Source organism: Eptatretus burgeri, chromosome 6 (genome assembly GCF_056783735.1).
Source record: "Eptatretus burgeri isolate ZD-2024b chromosome 6, Ebu_testis_v1, whole genome shotgun sequence".
NCBI lineage: Eukaryota > Metazoa > Chordata > Myxini > Myxiniformes > Myxinidae > Eptatretus > Eptatretus burgeri.
This window is the reverse complement of record NC_140966.1, coordinates 106,368,229-106,387,211: the sequence shown is the minus strand read 5'-3', so window position 1 is coordinate 106,387,211 and position 18,983 is coordinate 106,368,229. Positions and strand designations below refer to the sequence as shown.

Here is an 18,983-nt window from a genome sequence, read left to right as displayed (position 1 = left end):
ATAAGCTACAGTTCTCATGGTACTATTTTATGTAACGAGCCTTTGTGCAAAACAATGCAGAAGATACTCACAGAGGTAGCACAAGCAGGTTCTCATTAATGAAATCAAGGGAGGCACAAAGTGGCCCTTCCTTTTATGGCACGGTTTCTCTGTAAGCAACTTTAACACAGGGACTGAAAATTCATTTCTCGGCTTCCACAGGACAAAATCGGCTGCAAGTTTGAGAAGTAAACCCTTTGTACGTCGAGGTAATATGTTCCAAATTTCAGCAACGTCCATTTCCGCATTCTTGAGTTTTCAACCAAAACCCTTTGAAACTCACGTTGGTGTCTGTCAGTCTGTCTGTCCGCCTGTCCTCCCAAAATGTGTTGGCGCTCATATCTGAAAGGCAATGCATTGAAATGAGCTGAAACTTGGAATATACATCGGAAAATACATCTAATTAATGGCTTTCAAAATAAATTCCACATAAGCGCCTTAGTTTTTTTCATTTTTGTTATTGATTGCTCAAACTCAACTATCCACATCTCATCAATACAATAAGACAGAAACGCCAAATTTTGGCGCCAATTTGCGGCACCAAATGACATCGTAGCCTCCGGACAATTGGCAGGTACTTACTTTACTATCTGGAAGGGGGCTTAATGTAATTTTTGTGGTGAACTGATGCTTATCTTTCATGAAATTCAGGGGTGAAAATAAGCTTCAGGGACTGAAGCAGCGAAAACATTTTTATACCCAGAAACTGGCAAAAATCAATATTATTTGCTTTACAGAATATTTTAGCCAATAAACCAAGAACTAAAATCCGTTGAGATTCAAACGCTCATTACTAATTACTTCTATCGGTTTCCATGTGGCAACATGCAGAAAACGCCGAGACGACGGTGAATTGCGCAGCGATTACCAGGAATCGGTGCGTGAAGGAATGCAAGAAGACATCTGCAGTTACGATCGATCCCACGAGCCTACACGAACGATGAAGATAGGTTCTTCACTGAAACAGATAATTGAGAAATGAAAATAATCTGTAATTACTGTGATGCAAACAAATTCACTGACGAGCCACCAGTATTTTGCTGTGAAGTGGAAACATCAAATTGTTTTCATTCGCAACGCCACCTCCATATCTGCTGTCAATCCTTCACAGAAGAAGCAGTGATTCTTCCCATTTACTTCAGAACATAGTCTTTATAGTCCAGCAGCCATTTCCCATATGAGGCCAAATAAGGAAATTCGTTCAACACCTCCTACAGAAAAGGTTTGACTTGACAGCGTGGTAGAATAGACCATATAGAACACCTCCAGGTAGTATGTGGTTTCAAATTGTGGCATCATTAAAATTCTACAGGCCATTATACATACCAAGGGTACTTATCAAGAGGGTCACTGTGGGCTAGCAAAATTTAGGGGGAGGGGTAACGTAAACGTGAATATCTTTGTCTAGACTGAACCAATTTTCAATATTGAGGTATCATTGGCTTCCTATTATAATTCTCTATCAGAGTATGTACAGTTATTTGAAAATGGCCTTTGCCATGGCATCACCAAAGCTAAAATATCACACTAATTCAAACTTTCTGACATTTTTAATTGTGTTCTCATATGAAGGTGAACGGTGTTTCTCAATTACTACTGGTATGTATACATTTTGGAAATCCAACACTTAAGAAAGTATTGTTCTGCAGAAATTCATATACATACAGAGGCACGCATAAAGAAAACTGCAATTGTTATTTTTAGCGTTCGTCTTTTACTAGTGTATGGCAACACGGAAGCACATACATCAGAGCCGAGCATAATGGTTGTCTTTGGCAACACGGAAGTACATTAGTGAAAGCCGAGTATAATAGTAGTCTCTGGCAGCACGGAAGCTACTCATTCATCATAGTGGATGATAATAGTTATCATGGTCGACACTGGGAGCTGTTCCTAACAACACAGAAGCACATTAGTGAGAGCGAATCATAATAGTTGTGCATGGTTGCACGGAAGCACATTCTTCAGAGCGGTTTGTAATATTTGTGTCTGGCAACAAGGAATCACATTCGCCATGGAAGCATGAAGATGTCATCTGTTGTAACTTTTAGTCAGCGTCTTCTTCACCACTGGATTCAAAGATTGTTCTTGGATTTTCACAAGTTTCTTCGGCCATCCATGCACATGCTGCTGTGCATGGCATGTGGTTGGTTCTGCATGTGCAGTCGGCTCGGCGACATAGAGACTTCTTGCAGTGACAGACAGTCAGCTCCGGAAGACCCCGTGATGCTGGATCTTTGGTCGTGAGCACAGGCTGCAGGGCACCATCCTGAATTTTCCAGCCATGTCCAGCTGCTGGTGGAAGGCTCTGTGTAGGCTTCAATGCTCTCTCCCATACATAGGCCTGGTAATTTCCTCTCTTCATATGTTGCTGTAAGCTGTCGAATGTAGGGGGGAGATTTTCATTTCTTTGTCCCTTTTGACAGAACTGCCAGTATCTCACATTGTTCACTTTCCTCCCAGCCCCCTTGGTTGTTGAGTACATTGCACATATGAAGGCTTCGCATGCTTCTGAAGTGCTGTTGCTGAGCTCGGGTTCTTCTCCAAGCTGTCCCAGACTGGTCTGATGCTCTTTACTGTCAAGTAAGACATTGAAACCCTTTTTCTTGCCGAGTCCTGAAAGTGCACTGTTTGAATCGCATCCAGTGAGTGCGTGGAAGCCCAGTAAAGTATTACACAGCTCAGGTCCTAGTTTGTGTGCCAAGCTGTGGATAGGAATATACCTAGCTTTATCCTTGATTCCAGTCCGAAACCACAGCTCCCGACACTGGAGTTTTCTGAAGTGTGTGGTGCAGAGGACAGCCACATCTGTGTCAGGTGATTGAATCACAATCCTGTTGTGATAATGAGAGGCATGTTTTGCATGTAGAAATATTCGTGTGTCTGCCTCTTCATGATCTGACTTGAGGGGAACCAGTTCTTCGCAGTGTGATCTACTCCATAAGAATTTCATTAAAAAATAGACTAACACAGCATTTTTTAGTCCAGCAGCATGAAGCTGTGAAAAATTCAATTGTTCAACACCCACTACAGAAAAGTTTGACTTGACAACTTGGTATGCTCCAAAAGATGCCTAAAATATAAAAAAAAGCTCATAATATTTGATTTGTTTGTGATTTTTACCTCTTGTGGTTGTACAGTTGAAGGAATATCCACATTTCTGTACATATTCTGAAAGAGATATATAATACGAAGCCAATGATACTTCAATATTAAAAATTGGTTGAGTCTCGACAAAGATATTCACGTTTACATTACCCCTCCCCTAAATTTTGCTAGCCCACAGTGACCCTCTTGGTAAGTACCCTTGGTATGTATAATGGCCTGTATAATTTTAATGATACCACAATTTGAAACCACATACTACCTGGAGGTGTTCTATAGGGTCTATTCTACCACTCTGTCAAGTCAAAACTTTTCTGTAGGGGGTGTTGAACGATTTCATTTTTTTCAGGTCCTTGCTCCTGGACTATTTTAATCGTCTTTATAAAAATGAAATACACAAAAAAACATATATCATGTTTGTGGTGTATTTACAGCTTTGTGTATTGATATGCAGTGTGGAATAAAGTAGTTCCTGGCCTGCCATTTCCCATCTCTGTCATGGCGACGTTGAGCTCCACTTAATCTGATTGCATCTATACAACAAGACAGAAACGCCAAATTATCGCTTTGCCAGAAGGAATGCATCAGCACCAGACTCCATCCAAATTAGTAAAAGCAATCTATGGAGGTCTAGCAGAACATGCTGCCAATGACAACAATTGGTTGTTAGAACGAGCGATACTGGCAACTCTAAATGAAACGGTGGACGCTGTGAACTCTACCATCATTGACAATTTTCCAGGAGAAGTGAAGATCTACAATTCCATCAATAGTACACTCACTCCTGAGGAGGTGGTGCACTTCCCAGTGGAATTCCTAAATTCCATCGAAATATCAGGGATACCGCCACACAAACTGAAGCTGAAAGTGGGATGCCCAGTTATGGTTCTACGTTCAGTGGACGCACCCAATATTACGAATGGCACCAGCTGCACAGTCTAACCAAAGAGCCCAAATGTGATTGAGATAGTCCTCAATAATGGACCGGTAACAGGAAAACATGCGTTAATTCCAAGAATACCGCTTATACCATCAGACAGTGACTTGCCATTCCAGTTCCGCCGACTACAATTTCCCATATGATCTTGCTTTGCCATGACAATAAACAAAGCACAAGGACAGTCGTTTAAAATCATCGGACTAGATCTACTTACATCTGTTTTCTCCCACGGGATGATTTACGTTGCGGCATCAAGAGTTGGATCAAGATGCAGGCTGCATGTCCATGCCCCAGATAACATAACGAGGAATGTTGTTTTTAAAAATGTACTCCAGTAGACGACGGAAGAGACCCTCTCATAACGAAATTGACTACTGAATCCATGAGTAACCTACATTAAACACATGCTTTCATTTCAGTGACATTACCCGTCTTCGACGGGGACCCTGCTGATCCACAAATAACTCAGAAACATTATGCAATTCTTCTTGGTTTCCACCAGAGGGCAGTACTATCGATCATTCGTGGAGATGCAAAAGTCGATCAATTTGTTTCCATACATCCATTGGGACCAAACTCTGTGCAGAGCATTAGTGCTGCCTCAGCATTCTCCTGGGTTTTGGGCACAATCATGGACGGGTCGCCACTCCAACACAAGATGCTTGAATGGCTCAATCATCCCAGCAAGCTGATACTCATTTTGCTGACCTCGGAAGGATGACAGGCAGAGTCAACCCCACCTGGTATTAATTCAATGGCTGAGCAGGGTTTGAACTCAGGACCTTCAGATCCCAAGCCCAACACCCTAACCATTAAGCCAAAACCAGGCATATCAATTTATTGGTGCATGAAATAAGTCGTCAACAAATGTACATACTCAATACCCTGCACTCGTAAAGCAAAAAAGCAGGGAAAAGAGATCGGTGGCACATGTACGTATGTCGTACTTCACACGTGTGTGCATTTTGTTGAGATCGAAAACTGTTCAGCGGAGGAAATTGAAACTTTCCCACATGTTACATGAGCATGTGATATAGCAGTCACTCTTTTGAGGTCAACACGGGCCAAAGGTCCACAGAGGCCATGTTTCTAACATTGGCAATTTTCATCTGATAAACTTGAAATATGAAGAGGATTCTTGGGAAAAATTCCAGGAACATAGAATAGACCCCTTTATATGATTTGAGCTGAGTTAGTTTTCTAAAGTTTGGCATTTTATACAAGCAACGGAATGTCCCTTCTTTTATATTGTCTGGCATTTTCTACAAGCCACGGAATGTACCTTCTTTTCTATTATCTGGCATTTCCTACAAGCCACAGAATGTCCCTTCTTTTCTATTGTCTGGCATTTTCTACAAGCCGGGGAATGTACCTTCTTTTCTATTGTCTGGCATTTTCTACAAGCCACGGAATGTACCTTCTTTTCTATTGTTTGTCATTTTCTACAAGCCACGGAATGTCCCTTCTTTTCTATTGTCTGGCATTTTCTACAAGCCGGGGAATGTCCCTTCTTTTCTATTATCTGGCATTTTCTACGAGCCACGGAATGTCCCATCTTTTCTATTGACTGGAATTTTCTACAAGCCACGGAATGTCCCTTCTTTTCTATTGTTTGTCATTTTCTACAAGCCACGGAATGTCCCTTCTTTTCTATTGTCTGGCATTTTCTACAAGCCACAGAATGTCCCTTCTTTTCCATTGTCTGGAATTTTCTACAAGCCACGGAATGTCCCTTCTTTTCTATTGTCTGGCATGTTCTACAAGCCGGGGAATGTACCTTCTTTTCTATTGTCTGGCATTTTCTACAAGCCACGGAATGTACCTTCTTTTCTATTGTCATTTTCTACAAGCCACGGAATGTCCCTTCTTTTCTATTGTCTGGCATTTTCGACAAGCGAGGAAATGCCCCTTTTTTTCTATTGTTTGTCATTTTCTACAAGCCACGGAATGTCCCTTCTTTCCTATAGTCTGGCATTTTCTAGAAGCCACTGAATGTCTCTTCTTTTCTATTGTTTGGCATTTTCTACAAGCCACGGAATGCCCCTTCTTTTCTATTGTTTGACATTTTCAGCAAGCCATGGAATGTCCCTTCTTTTCTAAAGTTTGGCATTTTCTACAAGCCACGGAATGTCCCTTCTTTTCTATTGTTTGGCATTTTCTACAAGCCACGGAATGTCCCTTCTTTTCTACAGTTGACATTTTCTACAAGCCATGGAATGTCCATTCTTTTCTATTGTTTGGCATTTTCTACAAGCCACGGAATGTCCCTTCTTTTCTATTGTTTGGCATTTTCTACAAGCCACGGAATGTCCCTTCTTTTCTACAGTTGACATTTTCTACAAGCCATGGAATGTCCATTCTTTTCTATTGTCTGGCATTTTCTACAAGACACGGAATGTCCCTTCTTTTCTATTGTTTGGCATTTTCTACAAGCAATGGTATGTCCCATCTTTTCTACAGTTGACATTTTCTACAAGCCATGGAATGTCCATTCTTTTCTATTGTTTGGCATTTTCTACAAGCCACGGAATGTCCCTTCTTTTCTATTGTTTGGCATTTTCTACAAGCCACGGAATGTCCCTTCTTTTCTACAGTTGACATTTTCTACAAGCCATGGAATGTCCATTCTTTTCTATTGTCTGGCATTTTCTACAAGATACGGAATGTCCCTTCTTTTCTATTGTCTGGCATTTTCTACAAGCCACGGAATGTCCCTTCTTTTCTGTTGTTTGGCATTTGCTACAAGCCACAAAATGTCCCTTCTTTTCTACAGTTTGGCATTTTCGACAAAACACGGAATTACCTTCTTTTCTATTGTTTGCCATTTTCTACAAGCCACGGAATGTCCCTTCTTTTCTATTGTCTGGCATGTTCTACAAGCCACGGAATGTCGCTTCTTTTCTATTGTCTGGCATTTTCTACAAGCCAAGGAATGTCCCTTCTTTTGTATAGTTTGACATTTTCTACACGCCAGGGAATGTCTCTTCTTTTCTATTGTTTAGCGTTTTCTACAAGCCACGGAATGTCCCTTCTTTTCTATTGTCTGGAATTTTCTGCAAGCCACGGAATGTCCCTTCTTTTCTATTGTCTGGCATTTTCGACAAGCGAGGAAATGCCCCCTCTTTTCTATTGTTTGTCATTTTCTACAAGCCACGGAATGTCCCTTCTTTCCTATAGTCTGGCATTTTCTAGAAGCCACGGAATGTCCCTTCTTTTCTATTGTTTGTCACATGGCACTTACGTATAGAGGGGCCATTTCTATGCCCCTGGTATTTTTCTTAAGAATGGATTATATTCTGGCTCTTTTTGCTGACATTTCATAACACAACGACATCTAGAACGGCCACTGACAAATTGACAGACATTGGTGAAAACATAACCTCCTTCCACTTTCGCGCAGTGGTTGGAGGTAACAAACACACATACTGTACCCCCATATTACATTTACATTTACAGTTCTAATCGTTGACCCACATATAGTCAGCTATTGTGGAACACAATGCCATGAACATGAGGACACATCACAAGCAAGTAAGTACTTTCTAAAACAATAATACCAAGCTCTTCACGTTAAAGAACCTAAATTCACCTGAAAGAACCAGCTTAGACCCGTTAGATACGTGGGTAAATGAGTGCATTCCTCAAAGTGGATTCACACACACACACCCTGTATGTATGTATATATATATATATATATATATATATATATGTATATATATATGTATATAGACACAGGTATATATATATATATATATATATATATATATATATATATATATATATATATATATATATATATATATATATATATATATATATATATATATATATATATATATATATATATATATATATATATACACACACATATATACACACGTACATAGTTTTACGTGTGTGCACTTTTTGCATGGTAAGCCCATCGTGCCAGCATTTTCCACAGAGCCCTCATGGCCTCTTGAAATCTTATTTTGCCCCCCTTCGGTGGTGTGACCCCCAGTTTAAGAGGCATTTCCCTATACCCTCATTACCTGCCCACTTCGGAATGCAGTCCTTCACTTGAGTAGCCAACTTCTCACTGAACTGGAGCCAATGTGAGGAGGATGTGGTCTTCTTTTGCTGGACATAACTGGATCCAGCAAATCAATACCATCACTGGTACTTCTAAAACAGTGAAAAAGATAAAAACACAGAAAAATATTTGAAACATTAATCTGATGTGATCGAAATCAAAAGTTTTCGCAAGATTCTTTCTTGGATAATCGGCAAAAATTGGCACACGTCCAGCCTCTTCCGGGCACCGATGGGAAACAGCATGAATGGCGAACTGTGATTGGTCGATCGGGTCTTCAACATTGCTGATTTATAATCTGTAATGAATACAGAATCGAATGATGGAAAGAGAGTTTAGTTGGAAAAAAACGAGGAGTCACATGATGAGCTTTCGAGCTTTTGATGGGGATGACAAGGAACGTTTGAAGGAGACAGGAAGTTTCACACGAGAATGGAAGTGATTACGAGGAGATCTGGTAGAGATGCTTTAGATAATGAAGGGTAGAGAGAATAAGTGTGGAACGGTTCTTCAGCAGAGTGGGTAATGATAGGACCAAAGGGCACAGCCTGAGAGTATAGAAGAGGAGAGCTATGCCAACGTTAAGGCGTGGGTCTTTCACGCAGAGTGTAGTTGATGCAAGGAATGGTCTCACTGAAACAATGGTGGAATCTGAAATGGTGGAAGGGTTTAAACTGGAGTTGGATAGGTACATGCAATGATTGGGGATAGGGGGCTACACGTATATTGGTGGAAATGCGTGGCCATGATGGGCCAGATGGCCTCCTCCTGCATTGGACTTCCTCATGATCCTCGCACTGACCATGTGTGTGTCTCTGTCCTTTCCAGGGAACAAAGTGCGCCGTTACATTTTCAAGCACTCAAGACCTTCATGTAAAAAACGTCATAGACCACGAAAACCTTTCCTTCCTGAATCCCTCTTCCCCTTACCCCGACAACACTCTCGCTTTTCCTCGTCCTCCCGGTCGCACACATCTCGTGGCCACGTTCGAATTCACACGGTGTCCATCAGAAACAGGGGCAGCCAATTCAACACAGGAAGAAAGGGTAGACAACGGCACAAGAGAGGCTCAAAAACGGGGAGAAGATTAATCATGAGGAGGAAATATCCAAATGTACAGAGATCTGGAGGTAAGAATCGATCGTTTTATTTCCTATAAGATAAATGGAAACGAATCACAGGAGACATTAAAATGGTGCTGAGGCACAGGGGAGAGTGATAAGTTCTGTGGTTAATCAATTTGTGGTCCAGACTGACATGAGTGAGTGTGGTTAATATTGTCGTTAATCAATTTGTGGTTCAGAATTTAATTTTGTCGTAAAATGTGAGGCTTCCAGACCAGATGTTAAGAAGTGTGAGGGCTCCAGAACAGATGTGACATTCCTCATCCTCCAGACAGGTAGGCTGCACTTCTTCCCTCTCTTCAGACCTTGAAAAACCAAAACATAAGATGGTCAAACACTTGGAAAATGTCTTTCAATCATGAAACATCTTATATTCTCACTATCTCTCTCCAAAAGGACCATCTGGAACCCCCCCCCACCCCCACACACACCATCAGCTATGATCCATCTTGGACAAACCACATTTAAAAGTTGGCCCCCAAAGCCAGCTGCCAACTGGGCATCCTCCATTGTACAAAGTCCTTCCTTGGCACACCCGAACTCCTATCCACCAAAAAGGCCTTCATCCACACTTTGAAGGAGTACTGTTGTCCCCTCTGGACTGAGTCCCCTGCCTCAGATTGACGCCGTGGAAACCAGGGTTTCAAGATAATTGGAAGCTCCTGCAATGAAGCCGAGTCTGTGGCCGATTACTTCGCCATCGCAGACAGGTCGGCGGTCACTCTGTCTTTTACTGCCTCCGAACTGGTCTTGCACCCTCTGCTCGTTCCGTGCTTTGTACCCCCCCAGGTTTCTGCAGGACTCACACGGTCCACCATCAACACCCTACTGGTGAAACTACCTAAATCCAGGATCACTGCTGAACTCCACTCATTTGTTCCTCTTTTCCCCATCTATGGGACCAACTTCAACATCATCATCAATCTCATTCTTTCCTCGAGGTCTCCAAGACAGCTGTTCACCACCATCTCAAATCATCCCCAATCCAAAACTATGATAGTTTCCACCCTTGTTACCGCCCCCCCCCACAATCCCTCTTCCAAATTTTCAGTTTTCTTGTCCACCCCATGCATCCTCTCCTGCCCGCTATTCCTCCCCACACCCAATGTTTGACCACCTCCCTCTGTCCTGGCCTTCGGCTCTGCTGTTGGAGTCCCCCCCCTCTCTCTCTCTCCTCTTCATTTTGCTCTATTGCGTCCTGATCTGTTCAGTGTACCCATACTAACTCTTCCACATGTACAAAAAACAAAGAGTAAAGTATAAATTGATAAATATCCCATGAGTGGTGGTTGTGATGTATAAATTAATAACTATCCCACGAGTGGAACTTGTGAAGTACATATTATAAATATCCCATGAGTGGTAGTTACAAATCATAAATTAATAAACATCCCATGAGTGGTACTGAAAAGTATAAATTAATAAATGACACATTCATGGTATTTCTAAAGTATAAATGATTAAATATCCAACATCCAACAAAGTGTAAACATCCCATGAGTGGTATTTGAGAAGTATAAATTAATAAATATCCCATGAGTGGTATTTTGAGATTAAATATCCAACAAAGTGTAAACATCCCATGAGTGGTATTTGAGAAGTATAAATTAATAAATATCCCATGAGTGCGACTTGTGAAGTATCGAGTAATAAATATCCTATGAGTGGTACTTGTAAAGTATATATTAATAAATATCCCGTGAGTGGTACTTATAAAGTATAAATTAATAAATATCCCATGAGTGCTACTTGTGAAGTATCGAGTAATAAATATCCTATGAGTGGTACTTGTAAAGTATATATTAATAAATATCCCGTGAGTGCTACTTTTGAAGTATAAATTAATAAATATCCCATGAGTGGTACTTATAAAGTATAAATAACCCACGAGCGGTTCTCGTGAAGTATCACTCATATTCACATGATACTGTGAACAATAATTCTCAGTTGATCATCCCAACTGTTTACAAAAGGAATAATGCAAATTAAAAGATCAAATTTGGAGCAAATCAAACCTTCACTAACCAGTGAGGGCTCAAATGGACAGCGAGAGATACACCAGACATGTTTGAATACCTAAAATGGTCCACAAAGTACCGAATGAGTTCATAACGTTTTGGCTAAAATTATAATTCCCAGGAAGTACAGTAGATAAGTGCACACCAAGGGTAATTTCTAATTCTTCCTTTCCACTCTATGGTACATCCACAGAGCTTTCCCTTTCGAGACTCACGAGCAAATTGTGGAGAGGTGTCCCGGCCCAGATTGATTCTTTCGCCACGTTCCCGACATTCAGGAAACGAGAGTTGATTCCCTACAAGTTCTACATCACATCAGGAGGTATGGTGGAGTGGGGGTTGGGTGGGCAGGTGTTGGGGGGAGATTGGTGGATGGTGGTGAGGTGGTGGTGGAGGGGGGAGAGTCGGTTGGCAGAGATAGGGGTGGGGTGGAGACAAGGGTGGGGGTGTGGAGTAAGGGGGACTGAGTGGGATACCTGGCATCCATTTTGATTATTAGCCCTCATTGCACTTACTCCAAAAACTGGGGCTTGTCCATCTCGGATGGTATAGATGAGCACATCATTTTGTTTCAGGATTCGACCAAAGATGGCCGACTGGCGGACATTTTAGTTGTAAGAAACCAGATGTTGAACACGTCCTCAACCATTTCTCGGATATGCATTTACTGATCTCTTCAAATTTGGCAAACAGTATGCCAATGATGGTAGTTACAAACATCGACACGTCATTTTTCTTCGAGATGAGATCCAAGATGGCCGACTGGCAGCCATTTTTTTTTACTTAAATGTGTCCCCATCCATTTCTTAGACATGCACGGTCCGATTTTGTTCAAACATGGCACAAACATAGTACATGATGGAAAACACGTGCCGCTCACTTTACTTTGCAATCTGATCAAAGGTGGCTGACTTTGTAGTTGTAAATAAATATGGGCTAGCCCTTTAACTCCGTACAGCAAAATTACTAAAACAACGGGGGCTGTGACATTTTACGTCTTTTCTCCTTGTTCTTTCCAAGATCAGCTCACAGGTTTGGGAGCCCACAATCCTTTTTCTTATTTTATACGAGCAAATACAAGCCATCGCTTCTCTGACACGAATATTAAGGGGGAGAGGTGGAAGTAGAAAGACGGAAAGAAGGGAAAGAGGAGGAAGGAGAAGGAGGAGGAGAAAGGAGGGAGTGAAGAGAGGGGGAGAGCAGGGACGGAGAAGGGGGGGAAGAAGATGGAGGAAAGGGGGAGGAGGGAGGAGGGAGGAGGGAGGGAGAGAGAGAGAGAGAGAGAGAGAGAGAGAGAGAGAGAGAGAGAGAGAGAGAGAGAGAGAGAGAGAGAGAGAGAGAGAGTGAGAGAGAGTTAGAGAGAGAAAGAGAGATAGAGCTAGAGAGAGATAGAGATAGAGATAGAGATAGAGATAGAGATAGAGATAGAGATAGAGATAGAGATAGAGATAGAGATAGAGATAGAGATAGAGATAGAGATAGAGATAGAGATAGAGATAGAGATAGAGATAGAGATAGAGAGAGAGAGAGAGAGAGAGAGAGAGAGAGAGAGAGAGAGAGAGAGAGAGAGAGAGCAAGGGGGAGTGAGGATGGGTGGGGGAGCTAGAAAAGAGGAGTGACGAAGGGGTAGTGGGAGAGAGAGGAGGGTAGGGGAGCTCGAAGAGGGAAGAGCGAGGAAGGGGGGTGGAGAGAGTGATGCCTCACCAAACGTCGCTATACATTCCGGGAAGGGGAATGGTGAGAGTGAGGAGTGGGGAGAGAGTTTGGGAGTTGGTAAGCATGAGGGCAGGGGTTCTCGAATTGCATTTGGTAGTGGGACTTGTGGATAAGGGGGGGGGTGTAGTACAGGATTGAACAAATTCGGGTACGTTAATACAACATGCGGAGACTGCTGGGAGATGTCAATAGGGATTGAGAGGGGAGGGGGGAAAGCATCAGGGGAGGTGGAGGGAAGACAGTGTGATGGGAATGGAAAGTAAGGCAGCATGAGGGACAATTCACTCCAAATCGGATTCGTACGTGCTACCTGATGGGGAAGCAGTTTAAAATTAAATTACTAAACTGTCTGTCATTAACATTCCCCTGAACAGAGAGGGAGGGGTGGGAAAGCAGGGGGAGGGGGAGGGGGAGGGGAGAAAGAGAGAGACAGAGACAGAGACAGAGACAGAGACAGAGACAGAGACAGAGACAGAGACAGAGACAGAGACAGAGACAGAGACAGAGACAGAGACAGAGACAGAGACAGAGACAGAGACAGAGACAGAGACAGAGAGAGAGAGAGAGAGAGAGAGAGAGAGAGAGAGAGAGAGAGAGAGAGAGAGAGAGAGAGAGAGAGAGAGAGAGAGAGAGAGAGAGAGAGAGAGAGAGAGAGAGAGAGAGAGAGAGAGAGAGAGAGAGAGAGAGAGAGAGAGAGAGAGAGAGAGAGAGAGAGAGAGAGAGAGAGAGAGAGAGAGAGAGAGAGAGAGAGAGAGAGACCGGGTTGAGGGAGGCAGAGGGAAATTCCAGCAGATGTAACACCCAGTTTAACTTTCATCCGAGAGACGGCACACACACTGATGAATCACCCTGCCTGTGAAAAACTGGGATGGCAGTATATAGCTAGGTCAGGATTCGAACCGAGGCAAGACAGCACAGAGTTAGCGTGCGTACCTCTCGGCTATCCTGCCATGATGTGGCAATTCATTTCTTTATACAACACTCATTGTAATCATATAATTTATTTTTCCTTCCCAACTCCGGGATTGAAATTCGGTATCGCCATCGAAGATTGAATAGCGCACGTCAAGAGGCTTCACGAAGCACTTCACAAAATGGTTGAAGAAACTTTTTAAAATGAAAGGTTTAATTTTTTTATATTGTTACGGTTCTTGGAACCACACGCATACAACATACAGGTGTCCCAAGTCAGTTATGCCGTTAAGTATATGTGTAGACAGATGCCTTCCTTGTGGGTATTGGGAAATTGAAGGGGTGCGTTGCGATGTTTATTTAGTGAGGGTAATAAATCTTTATATCCCATCCTCCATTGCGATCCACGGTACCCGAGCGCTTACAGCCTTCGGTTCGCTGGCAACAATGTACCACGGTCCACCTGTTGCCTCTGTAGGCTCGTTTTTCTGAGACAGAATCTTCGCTGTCGCAGTTCCTATTTGGCTTCTCCAAACGCTCCAACTCTTTCTTGACGAGCCCACACGCGTAGAGTGGGCGGACCTCGCCGGTGCCTGGCCGAGGCCCCGCCCAGAATGGGCGGACCCATGGAGGCCCTGTCCAATCAGGGCGGACAGTGGCGTCGGCTTCACCAAGGCTCCTCCCTGATGAGGAAGGTCTATAAACCACGACACCATCCTCAGTCTTGAGGTCTTTGGGGGTCGTTCGTTCAGTTCTTTGGGGGTCGTTCGTTCAGTTCTTTGGGGTTCGTTCGTTCTGTGTTTGGAGGCCGGAGTTCGTTGGAAAACAAAAGGGTTCCCGCTGCTTGGCTCCGCTCACGTCTCGCCCCGACTACTAGTCCTGGCCCACTCGAGCTCCTCCACGGACCCGAACGCCACACGGGCAGCTGTGGACCTGACTGCATGACTGTTGGCAGGTGCCACACCATGGAGCATTCCTTTACCCGAGACTCAGGTACTCAAAAGAACTGTGACCTCAGCCCACCTCCCTCCCTGGCTGCAAAAGTCCTTTGCCTTCAACTGGGTTTATTTTGTCCGAGTGTGTGTCTGAGTGTGTGGCACTAGTCTAATAAGTAGAAACTGTATAAGTGTTAGATCTTGAAAATCTTGCCTGTATAATTCCCACGTAAGTCTGCTCTGCGTCTGCTTTATAAGTTGCTGTAAATCGTCGCACTACATCTTCTTTCTTTCCCCTGCAGGACACCCCAATAAACCTGTTTCTGTGCCACATAAATTTCGTTTATTATAAATAAATTATTGTAGAAATGTTCCCATTTCGTTTTCGTCTTTTCTTTCATTGGTCTATCATGGTTCAGATCTGAGTTTTCGCTGGATCTTTGTTCCCGTTAATCTGCTCATCCTAGCCGGCACGGCTTTGACAGTTCTGCTCGACTGCACCCGAACCGGAATTGGTAGTTGGAACTCTACCGCAGTCGGTAGAGTGACCCATTTCGAGCAAGACGTGCCGAGGGCGTGGTTCCCCGGTAGACGACACCGCGTGGTTAATTAGGTAACTTGGTTCTAGACAAAAATACCCTACGCTACGCAGTGGAGGTATTGGCGTCCATGGTCGGTTAAGCAACCTGCCGCCTCACGGAGTTATTCGTGAGCGATGGCCTACAATTCCGGGAGTCTGGTGGGAGACGATGTTACTTCCCCCAGTTAGCGGTCGTTCTCGCCACCGGTCCCCGACCCGCAACAATATGTATGTATCTATGCCAAAGTGATGGTTCTATAATGAAAGAATATCGTACAAAAAGTGGAAACAGGGTGTAAAATAAAATTGCACATTTTCAGCAAGCCAGCCAATGCCTGATCCCCCAAAGAACAACGCGGGGCCAACACAGGCAAGTGGCCCCTGAACTTTGTTCACGTCGATCGATACACAGTATGCAGTGACAGTGCGAATATCGCAGAGTACTCACCAAGTGACTTAAGCAATCAGGGAAGCACTCAAATGAAACGGTTGATAAGAAATGGCTGACTTGGCAAGCGATTAGTGATCACCGATCAATAATATTGAACACCTCCAGGAGACGCCAAAATATTAAACTATGTCCGAATTAGACAAATGAACACTTTTTTGTGAGCAGTCTGAACTGCTGCTAAGTTCAATTCTGGAGCTCAAATCTTGTAATTCGGTTTAGTTTAAGAGCTTCTAGAGCTTATGACATGTGCAGAAATGAATCATAGCCACGAATGCAGGCATATCCGGGCATTTATAAGCATTGCAACGTACCCAGCAAGTCATATGTATGATGATCAGGCATTCGATGATGTGAGGAAAGTGGGAGGAAAAAAAAAATTTGATCGTGAAGAAATCGGTGCGGCCTCTTCCAAGTCAAGGCAATGTTGAGCAGGCTGAACAAAATGGCGAATTAAGACCTCAGCGAGGTAACCGAGGATACACCACAAGACCCCTTCCAGGGAAAACAAGATGGCCGAGGATGCGCCTGATAAAGGATAAATTAAATAAGGCTGTTAATTATCTACAAAAGGGGTGTTTTAATTAACCGAAGCACCAAATTTTCACTCTTGCATTGCCTTGGAGTTTCCTTACTGGGCATGCAGTTTCAGGCTGCGAAGTTTCATGGTTTTGGAGTTATGGAGGAGATACACACATTGACAGACTGACACACTGTGACATTCATTAGCATCGATGGCAGTACATTCCTGCAGGGAGCAGCGTTTTCTTGGGGCACAGCTGTGCCGCTGATGCAGTGTCCACTGTAATTTAGAACAGGAATTAGTCATCCGTTCAGGGTGCTGTCGATATCTCGCTAACTCTCCGTAAAGGACACAGTAGGATCTATAACATCCATCACCGAATGCAAGCATACGAGGCAGCCGGCTTCACATCCATCTGAGTGACAGCACACTGCGACAGAAGGACTTGTTCATAAAGCATCAATCCGATGGTTTGTACTGAGAACGGGAATCAAACCTACACCACACATATGCAAGGAAAATGTGCTACCTGTGCACCATGGTGTCACACTGGACAACTTGAAGGATACATGCAATGACGGTATTGATTGTTACGGAACATATAAACTTGCAGATGCCCTGATATCTCATCACAAAGACATTTTGGATACTCCGTGTACTCATTGTGGCATCTGTTTGGTCTTCGTCTGCCTGTCCCCTCCACCTCGGCAGGTGTGAACCTTCCATCAAGTTGGCCAGCTCCTCCATTTGCCTTGACCTCGAGTCGGTATTAAAAATAAACCTTATCGTGCTTATCCACGTCACCGATTTTCTCTTTATCATGTGTGCTTGTGTCGTCCTTTTCCTGCAGTCAATATCTTCCCTCTGGACATTGTGAGAAACACCGTGAGTTCTGTACCTGTTGGGGACATGAAGAAACATTGGTTCCGCTGTCCATGATTATCCACCTTCAAAGTTTCTGAACTTTTCTTCCTCATCGCCTGTACCTTCTGGATCCCAATTACACTCCCCTCCTTCACCATTGTGATCTCTCCACACCTGTGCTTCTCATTTATTTTTTCATTGTAAACATCTTCATCACAACAAATGCAGAATGTTCATTAACCCTGACTTTGTGCATCTGAAGAATTGAGTACCTCCCCATGACTGTGTCAGGTGTCCTGGTTGCAGGTCAGTCTCAGATATTCAACTCATGTGCACCACATCGTCATTCATCTTCGTCTTCTTCACAAATATACATTTCATTGTGAATTCTCGTTAAACAGATTGTTTTGCAAGTTAAGTTCTTAACCTCAAATAAGCAAAACCTTTTGTGCATTAAAACCTGTTTCAAAATGTTTCAACTTTTTTGTGTTCAATTTGAATCCACACCTGCCACCCATTTTCAACGTAAACTTTACCTGATTTTACATGCACAGCACGTCTTGAGAAGACCAGCTTTGCTGAATGGTATATACAGACATGCACCTGTTCATAATTTGCTGCAAATCCTGAATTACAAACCAGGACATGGAGGAGATTTAAACAAGCAGCAAAGGGAAGAAAGACAATACAGGAAGGGCCATGATACACAAGGAGTTTCATTCACATCATGGAATTCCTTCTCATTCCATTCATTCCAATCAACGTTCCTTAACAGTAGCCGAATGCCAGGAATGATTGAGATACACCTGTTCAGTGAACAGCCATGATGGAACTACTTTATTATACAAACACCAAACCAATGTGTCATTAGCTTTTCATTAACATATTGTCGCGGAATTGTGGTTCGGGGTTCACCACGAGGGGAAGTGCTCAGACTCCTCCCGAACGCCCTGTCCTGCAAGCAGACATCCCACGGATAACTCTGCAGTCCTGCGAGTTGCGAAGCAACCACGAACATCAATTAAACTTGCCAACTCCAACAGGGTTCGCCATCTGACACAGTTTACCTGGTTTGTGCCAGGTAAACTGGCCAGGTTTACCTTCCTGGTTTGTCATTAGCTTTGTGTTGGAAGGCTAACATAGGAGGTTTACCACAAACCCCGACAAATCGAGGTTTGTGCCCTCAGTGCACACTCAGACTACTGCCGAGCAAGACAGTGAGTGCAGCACTGGCTCACAAGAGCAAATTATGTGGGGTAAAACTTCCCATATAAATAAGAATGCAGAGTGTGCTGTGCTTATTTAAATCAAGTTTTGAGCGAACGGAGGTGTTTTCAGAGAATGGAGCATTCAGATTCTTACTACAACCTTGCAGATCAATCGATTTCACAAGATGAGAGGTGAGATTTCACATCCCAATTTATTATTCATTGTATAAAACAAAATTAAATCACTGTACGACTAATAATTATTGTTTTTTTTATCAACAGATTGTCCCAAATAACAACATTGTTGATATATAATGGATGTTGAAAATGAATTATTTGAATATCACGAGGAATGGATAAAAATGAACGACTTTCTTAAAGATATTCAAATCTTCAGAAGAGAAGTGAATGATATTTTTATTGGATGGCAAGACGCCCTCTCACGCCCTTTGATCTTGAATGAATCGAGTTCAAGGTGAGAAACACACACATATATGT

General features: G+C 43.0%; 1 protein-coding gene across 1 annotated transcript in view; it reads left to right on the top strand.

The window, feature by feature from the left end:
* LOC147025539 (uncharacterized) overlaps positions 1–17,752 on the top strand; it is a 70,948-nt gene extending 53,196 nt beyond the window's left edge. The window contains 3 exon segments of the mRNA XM_085886576.1: positions 8,985–9,287; positions 11,493–11,621; positions 17,264–17,752. Coding sequence (XP_085742702.1) covers positions 8,985–9,287; positions 11,493–11,621; positions 17,264–17,352 — 521 coding nt within the window. The 3' untranslated portion in view covers positions 17,353–17,752.
* The last annotated feature ends 1,231 nt before the right edge of the window (positions 17,753–18,983 follow it).